Source organism: Cebus imitator, unplaced genomic scaffold, assembly GCF_001604975.1.
Source record: "Cebus imitator isolate Cc_AM_T3 unplaced genomic scaffold, Cebus_imitator-1.0 Scaffold53, whole genome shotgun sequence".
Classification (NCBI taxonomy): Eukaryota; Metazoa; Chordata; class Mammalia; order Primates; family Cebidae; genus Cebus; species Cebus imitator.
This window is the reverse complement of record NW_016107368.1, coordinates 5,257,228-5,265,448: the sequence shown is the minus strand read 5'-3', so window position 1 is coordinate 5,265,448 and position 8,221 is coordinate 5,257,228. Positions and strand designations below refer to the sequence as shown.

At 54.8% G+C, this 8,221-nt stretch overlaps 2 protein-coding genes across 6 annotated transcripts in view; one reads left to right on the top strand and one right to left on the bottom strand.

Annotated features, from left to right (window-relative positions):
• STAP2 (signal transducing adaptor family member 2) overlaps window positions 1–6,267 on the bottom strand; it is a 19,967-nt gene extending 13,700 nt beyond the window's left edge. For 3 of the 4 annotated variants that reach the window (XM_017528426.2, XM_017528427.2, XM_017528428.2), the window contains exon 1: window positions 272–502. In XM_017528426.2, the coding sequence (XP_017383915.1) occupies window positions 272–373 (102 nt within the window). In that variant the 5' untranslated portion in view covers window positions 374–502. Of the gene's footprint in view, window positions 1–271; window positions 570–5,924 lie in introns of those variants that run through there. The other variant, XM_037738434.1, reaches the window with a different exon arrangement.
• A 758-nt stretch (window positions 6,268–7,025) lies between these two features.
• MPND (MPN domain containing) overlaps window positions 7,026–8,221 on the top strand; it is a 16,699-nt gene continuing 15,503 nt past the window's right edge. The window contains exons 1-2 of one of the 2 annotated variants that reach the window (XM_017528421.2): window positions 7,026–7,093; window positions 7,185–7,471. In XM_017528421.2, the coding sequence (XP_017383910.1) occupies window positions 7,087–7,093; window positions 7,185–7,471 (294 nt within the window). In that variant the 5' untranslated portion in view covers window positions 7,026–7,086. The remainder of the gene's footprint in view (window positions 7,094–7,184; window positions 7,472–8,221) is intronic. The other variant, XM_017528422.2, reaches the window with a different exon arrangement.

Sequence of the window (8,221 nt, the reverse complement as noted above, 5' to 3'; positions counted from 1 at the left end):
AAAAAAAGACAGAGAGAGAGAGAGAAGAACTGAGACAGATGTCGGAAGAGACACACCGGGCCAGGGAGAGAGGAAGGGAAAAAGAAACCAAATCCGAAGACTCGTGGAGACAGAGAGACAGATGGCCAGAATCCTCCCCAGCCCACAGCACATGCCCTGCCCCATCCGGCACCCACCCCGCCCCCCTTGGCGAGTGGGGAGACTGGGGCTCAGAGAGGTATTGCACTTGCCCGCGGTAGCCCAGCAGGGCCAGTCCCCTGCCCTACCTTACCCGGTCACAGGGCGCCTTCTTCTCTAGAAAGCTCTCATAGTAGTGTGAAGGCAGGACACCCTTGGGTTTGGGGACCCGGGGTGGCCTCAGGGCAGAGGCCATGTTGGGGCCAGGGTCTTCCTCCTGGCCTCTCCTTGCAGCGGGTGTCCCAGCTGGGCCGGGAAGCTGAGAAACAGGTTCCAGGGGAGTTTCCCCTCCTCTGTCTGCCCGTCAACTCCCTCCCCTGCCAGGGCTGGGCGGAGGCTGAACCAGGCAGGTCCAGTGATCCTAGGGAAATCCCGGCCTCTCCAGCATGGAACTGAGAACAGAGATAAAGTATGAGGCTGCCCGAATGGGAGAATAATATTGGCTGTATCTGCAAATACAGGGACGTGGTCTGTCTCTTTGTTTATTTATTTATTATTTTATTTTTATGTTTCTTTTTTTCTTTTTGAGATGGAGTCTCACTCTGTCACCCAGGCTGGAGTGCAGTGGTGTGATCTTGGCTCACTGCAACCTCCGTCTCCCGGGTTCAAGGAATTCTGCCTCAGCCTCCCAAGTAGCTGGGACTACAGGCGCCTGCCACCATGCCCAGCTACTTTTTTTTTTGTATTTTTAGTAGAGCCGGGTTTCACTATGTTGGCCAGGCTGGTCTTGAACTCGTGACTTCATGATCCACCCGCCATGGCCTCCCAAAGTGCTGGGATTACAGGCGTGAGCCACCGTGACCAGCTATTTATTTATTGTTCTTTTTCTTTTTTTGAGATGGAATCTCTGTCGCCCAGGCTGGAGTGCAACGGTTAGAGCTCAGCTCACTGCAACCTCGGCCTCCCGGGTTCAAAGAGGTTCTCCTGCCTCCATCTCCTGACTAGCTGGGGTTGCAGGCGCCGCCCACCACACCTGCCTAATGTTTGTAGTTATAGTAGAGATAGGGTTTCACCACGTTGTCCAGGCTGGTCTCGAACTCCTGACCTCAAGTATTCTGCCTGCCTTGGCCTCCCAAGGTGCTGGGATTACAGGTGTGAGCCACCACGCCTGGCCCTTTCTCTCACTTTGATGAACGCTAATGATTAGATTGGGCCCACCTGGGTAATCCACCATACTCTCCCTATTTTAAAGTCAGCTGACTAGCAACTTTAATTCCATCTGCAAGTTTTTTTTAGATGGTGTCTCACTCTGCCATCGACGCTGGAGTACAGTGGCGCAATCATGGTTCGCTGCAGCCGTGACCTCCCAGCCTCAAGCGGTCCTCGTGCTTCAGCCACCCGAAGAGCTGGGACTACAGGTGGGCACCACGACACCCAGCTAATTTGTTTTACTGTTTTTTTTGAGACAGAGTCTTGCTCTGTCGCCGAGGCTGGAGTGCAATGGCGCGATCTTGGCTCACTGCAACCTCTGCCTCCCAGGTTCAAGTGATTCTGCTGCCTCAGCATCCTGAGTACCTGGGACTAAAGGGGTGTGCGCCACCACGCCCAGCTAATTTTTTGTATTTTTAGTAGAGACGGGGTTTCACCGTGTTAGCCAGGCTGGTCTCGATCTCCTGACCTTATGATCCGCCACCTTGGCCTCCCAAAGTGCTGGGATTACAGGTGGGAGCCACCGCGCCCAGCCTTATCGTAGTTTTGTTTGTTTGTTTTTTGTAATAAAAAAGAAATGATGAGGACACGGAAAAGCCACCCCTCCTTTTGAGAAAGGTCCCCACCCTGGGCATGCTGTCCGGGAGCTTTACAGAAGGATGTATCCTGATCAAATAGTTGATTGTGGCCGGGCGCAGTGGCTCATGCCTGTAATCCCAGCACTTTGGAAGGCCGAGGCGGGTGGATCACGAGGTCAAGAGATCGAGACCATCCTGGTCAACATGGTGAAACCCGGTCTCTACTAAAAATACAAAAATTAGCTGGGCATGGTTGCACGTGCCTGTAGTCCCAGCTATTCGGGAGGCTGAGGCAGGGGAATTGCTTGAACCCAGGAGGCGGAGGTTGCGGTGAGCCGAGATCGCGCCATTGCACTCCAGCCTGGGTAACAAGAGTGAAACTCTGTCTCAAAAAAAAAAAAAAAAAAAAAGTTGATTGTAGCACGTCTACGGCCAATACCTCCAGGCTGCTTGTCTATTTCTCACAGCCACCACAGCAGCCTACTCCTGGCCACAGCCCGGAATGGAAATATTTATCCTGCTAGCAAGCTCTAGAACATTCTAGTGTTTGTTTTTGAGATGGAGTCTCGCTGTGTAGACAGGCCGGAGCGCAGTGGTGCCATCTTGGTTCACTGCAACAACCTCCGCCTCCTGGGTTCAAGTGATTCTCCTGCCTCAGCCACCCGAGTAGCTGTGACTGCAGGGGTGCACCACCATGCCCTGCTGATTTTTGTATTTTTAGTAGAGACAGGGTTTCATTATATTGGGTGAGGAAGGTCTTGATCTCTTGACCTCGTGATCCACCCACCTCGGCCTCCCAAAGTGCTGGGATTACAGGAGTGAGCCACCGCGCCGGGCCCTTATTTTACTTTTTTTTTTTTTTGAGATGGAGTTTTGCTCTTGTTGCCCAGGCTGGAGTGCAATGGCTCGATCTCGGCTCACTGCAACCTCCGCCTCCTGGGTTCAGGCAATTCTCCTGCCTCAGCCTCCTGAGTAGCTGGGATTACAGGCACGCGCCACCATGCCCAGCTGATTTTTTGTATTTTTAGTAGAGACGGGGTTTCACTATGTTGACCAGGATGGTCTCGATCTCTTGACCTTGTGATCCACCCGCCTCGGCCTCCCAAAGTGCTGGGATTACAGGCGTGAGCCACGCGCCTGGCCTATTTTACTTTTTTAAGGATGAGTTCTCACTATGTTGCCTAGGCTGGAGTACAGTGGGGCGATCATGAGTCTGTAGCCTCGACCTCCCAGGCTCAAGCGATCTTCCAGCTTCAGCCTCCAGAGTAGGTGGTACGACCTCTGGGTGCCACCACGCCCGGCTAATTTATCACTTAGTAGACACAGGTTCCTGCTATGTTGCCCAGGCTGGTCTTGAACTCTTGGGTGCAAGTGATCCTACAGTCTAGACCTCCCAAAATGCTGGGGTTACAGGTGTGTGCCACTGTGCCTGGCGTCCACCTTCGATCTTCAACCCCCTTTGCCATGTATCCTAACATATTCACAGATTTTGAGGATTGGGGTGTGGGTATCTTTAGGGGACCATGATTTTGCCTACTACAGCCTGTTAAATATGGCGGACAATCGATTAATTTTGGAATACTGAACCAGTCTCGTGTCCCTGGAGTAAACCCACTTGTTACGGTGTGTAATTCCTTTTCTGTATTGCTGAGTTGTATTTTCTAATATTTTGTTAAGGGTTTTTGCATGTATTCATGCGGGATGTGGGGTGGAGCCTGCTTTCTTTCTACCATTTTTATCTGGTTTTGGGTATTAGGGTCATCGTTCCATATAATGAACTGGGAAGTGACCTCTTCCATTTTCTGGAAGAGATTATGTGAAATTGGTGTTAATTCTTCTTTGAACCTTTGGCAGAATTCCTTAATGACACCATCTGGCCTTGGAGATTGCGTTTTTGGGAGTTTTAACATTACAAAGTCAATTTCCTTAAGTTACCAGGGCTGGACTGTCCGGATTTTGTACACACAGCAGAACAGGTGTTTTAGAAAGCACAGAAGGGCCGTGGGACTCTGGACGGTGTGTTCGTCCACGGAGCTGTCTGATGAAGTTGATAGTATCAGCTGTACCAAGCGAGGTCAGAGCAGTTAGCTTTTGTTTTCTTCTCGTTTTTGTTTTGAGGCAGGGTTTCGCTCCTTTTTAGCTGGGATTACAGGTGCCCGGCACCACTCCCAGCTAATTTTTGTGTTTTTTAGTAGAAATGGAGTTTCAGCTGGGCTCGGTGGCTCACACCTATAATCCCAACACTTTGGGAGGCCAAGGTGGGCGGATCACGAGGTCAGGAGATTGCTGAACCTGGGAGGTGGAGGTTGCAGTGAGTCGAGATCCTCACCACTGCACTCCAGCCTGGCCACAGAGCTAGACTCCATCTCAAAAAAAAAGAAACAAAGTTTCACCGTGTTGGCCAGGGTGGTCTCAAACTCCTGACCTCAAGTAATCCACCCGCCTTGGTCTCCCAAAGTGCTGGGGTTACAGGCGTGAGCCACCACGCCCGGCCTTAAGGTTTTCCACTTTTTTTATTTTTTTAATCTTTATAGAAGGATTTCTTTTTTTTTTTTTTTTTGCCGGGCACGGTAGCTCACGCCTGTAATTCCAGCACTTTGGGAGGCTGAGGCAGGCAGATTACCTGAGGTCAGGAGTTCGAGACCAGCCTGACCAATATGGTGAAACCCTGTCTTTAAAAATAATATATATATTTTTATAAATTTACTTGTTTAACTTTAGGCGCATACTACATCTGGCATTTCTCCCCATGTTATCCCTCCCCACCCTCCCCTCCCTCCCCAAGTTTTTCTACTTTTAATACAGATGGGGTTTCAACACGTTGGCCAGGCTGGTCTCGAACTCCTGACCTCAAGTGATCCACCCGCCTTGGCCTCCCAAACTGCTGGGATTACAGGTGTGAGCCACCACACCCAGCCACGGCGGTCAGTTTTCATTTTATTTGTCAAAGGCAATGTGGAGCCGCAGGAGGATTTAGAGCATGGGAGGAGGGCAGGTGCCGTGGCTCACGCCTTTAATCCAAACACTTTGGGAGCCCAAATGGGAAGACTGCTTAAGGCCAGGACTTGGAGACCAGCGTGGGCCACACAGTGAGAGCCTATTCTCTTACAAAAACATTAAAAATGAGCTAGGCACGGCGCTGCATGCCTATTGTCTCAGCTACTCTGGAGGCTGAGGCAAGCGGATGATTTGAGTCCTAGAGGCCAAGGCTGCAGTCAGCTGTTTGCATCAATGCACTCCAGCCTGGGAGACAAAGCAAGGCCCTGTCTCAAAAATAAAAGAAAATCGTGGCTCACGCCTGTAATCCCAGCCCTTTGGGAGGCCAAGGCTGGTGGGTCACCTGACGTTGGGAGTTTGAGACCAGCCTGCTCTACACTGTGAAACTCCATCTCTATTAAAAATACAAAAATTGCTCACGCCTGTAATCCCAGCACTTTGGGAGTCCGAGGCGGGTGGATCATGAGTTCAAGAGATGGAGACCATCCTAGCCAACATGGTGAAACCCCGACTCTACTAAAAATACAAAAAACTTAGCTGGGCGTGGTGGCGCGCGCCTGTAGTCCCAGCTACTCGGGAGGCTGAGGCAGAATTGCATGAACCCCGGAGGCGGAGGATGCAGTGAGCTGAGGTCGTGCCACTGCACTCCAGCCTGGTGACAGAGGGAGACCCTAGTCTCCCCCCGCAAAAAAAGAAAAAACATAATATGGGAGGGAGATGGTAATAGGTGCATATTAGAAAGAGCCCTCTGGGGAATGGAGCATGAGTTTGGAGGCCTGAGACCCACTGGGATGGCCAGGATTCAGGTGCAAGAGGCTGGAGGTGTGGCTTAGGGTTTTGGAAGGCAGGGGACAAAACAGCCAAAGAGGAAGCCTGTAAGGACTTGGGGAAATAAACCAAGGTTGGTTTGGGCTATGCTGAGTTGGGAGCCTTGGGGATGCCCGTGGTTGGCTGGACAGTCAGGGTGAGGCCCTTACAGGGTGCCTGGACTGCACAATAATAATCATAATAGTTCACATGTACCCAGCCTTTGGTCTCTGTCAAGTCTTCTTCTAGACGGCATTCCCTGGAGCCCTGGAGAGTCTCCCCCGCACCCCTACTGTCCCGTCCCCACTTCTCGACTGGGGGTCTGGGCAAAGCTACCCCCATTTGAACCCATCCCGCGGTGCCCCGTAGCTTCAGGAAGTCCCCATCCCGGACTTTCAGCCGTGCCAGGGTGGTGGGGAAATCCCAGCGTTACGGGCTCGGGGACGACGGTCCCGGTACAGGGTCCAGGACAAAGGCCGGGACTGCACTGACGGGGCGCGCAACCTGCCCGGCCCTGCCACCTGCCCCGCCCAAGGGTTATGGAAGGCCGGACTCGGCTGGCCTTGTACCCGGAGCTGATTGGCCGATTGAGTCCAGTCCCTGCCTCTGATTGTTTGAGCTCAGAACTAAAGCTTTCGTCTGATTGGTCTATGTGAAAGTCTGCCCATTGGTCAAATCCCAGCTGGGGTAATCAGATAGTTAATACGGATTGGCTGGCGCGGGAAATCCAGCAGCTTGCTACCGATTGGTTGAGGGTGAAATACATGGGCTCTTATCATTGGCTGGCGGGCTCCGCTACGGTCCAATCGTGGAATCAGTCGAGGGCCGCCCAGGAGGGTGTGAGTTAATCCTTTAGAGACTGAGGCCGGCTTGGGCGCTTTGACTCCACCTGTGTCTGCGCGAGGCTGTTCCCTATTGAAGTCTGCATTGTCCCCGCGGACCCGTTTCTCTCCTGATCCCAAAGGCCAAGGCCTGAGGTCCTTAAGCGCGGTGGGCGCAAGCCTCAGCTTCTCCTCTCCCTGCAGCAGGCTGAGCCACCCGCGCACCTGCCCCAGGCTTCCACCTTGCAACCGCTATCCCTGGACAGCGAGGCCTCAATTTCCCCACTGGCACCAATGAGCTCCCGGTCACCACCTCATCCCATGGAGCGGAGCGTCAGGCCTCAGTTTCCCGAATGTTCCGGGAAGGCTAAGTTCCTGATCTCTCCCGCGTGGGCAGCCCCGAGGCCTCAGTTTCCCCGCCCACTCCAGCGCGCCGAGCCCCTCCCCCGGCCCCGGCTGCGGCCAATGGCTGGGGCGCCTCCTCCCTCCCCGGGGCGGGGCCGCGTCACGTGCCGAGAAGCCGCAGGCGGCGGCTCGGGGCGCGGGGAGGCGCGGCCATGGCAGGTACGGCGGGCCCTGCAGGGCGGAGGCGCGCGGCGTTCGGCTACCGCGGCGGGGGACGCGCGGCCTCTCTATAGCTTCTCGTCGCCCGCAGCTCCGGAGCCGCTGTCCCCGGCGGGTTGCGCGGGCGAGGAGGCGCCGGAGGAGGACGAGGACGAGGCGGAGGCCGAGGACCCCGAGCGGCCGAATGCGGGAACGGGCGGTGGCCGCAGTGGCGGCGGCGGCAGCGGAGGAAGCGGAGGCGGCGGCGGCGGTGGGGCCGGGGCGGGGGGCTGCGGCGGGCCGGGGGGCGCGCTCACCAGGCGCGCGGTCACGCTGCGGGTGCTCCTCAAAGACGCGCTGCTGGAGCCCGGCGCCGGGGTGCTGTCCATCTACTATCTGGTGAGCACCCGCTTCCCTCGTCCCGTCGCGGCTCGGGCAGGAAGGGAAAACTGAGGCCCGGTGCTCCCTTGCTGCAGGACAAACCCCGGTGTGGGGAGTGGAAACTGAGGCTTGGAGCTCCCTTGCTGAGGGGCGAGTCCCGCTGTGGGAAGGGGAAACTGAGGCTTGGAGCTTCCTTGCTGCAGGACAAGCCCTTGTGGGGAGGGGAAACTGAGGCCCAGAGCTCCCTTGCTGAGGAACGAGCCAGGTGTGGGGAGGAGAACCTGAGGCCTGGAGCTCCCTTGCTGAGGAACGAGCCAGGTGTGGGGAGGAGAACCTGAGGCCTGGAGCTCCCTTGCTGAGGGAGGAACTAGGTGTGGGGAGGGGAAACTGAGGCTCGAAGGTCCCTTGATGGGGGAGCCAGGTGTAGGGAGGGCAAACTGAGGCTTCAAGCTCTCGTTGCTGGACAAGCCCCATGTGGACAGAGAAATCTGAGGCACAGATGGGTCCTACTGATGGGGAGGACATAGGTCACCAAGCACTCCATCCCGCAAAGGAGAAACTGAGGCCCAGAGGAGCCGTCACCCACGCAGGGTCAGATGGGCAACACCGGGGCCTTCCTGTAGTTTCGCCACCGTAAAATGGAATATTTCCCCGCCATGGGAAGATTAGGGGAGGGATAAATGAATGAAGCCCTCACCAGGTGCCTGCCACATGGTAAGAGCTTTATCTGTGGTTGGTATTACTTTTTTTTTTTTTTTTTTTTTTTTT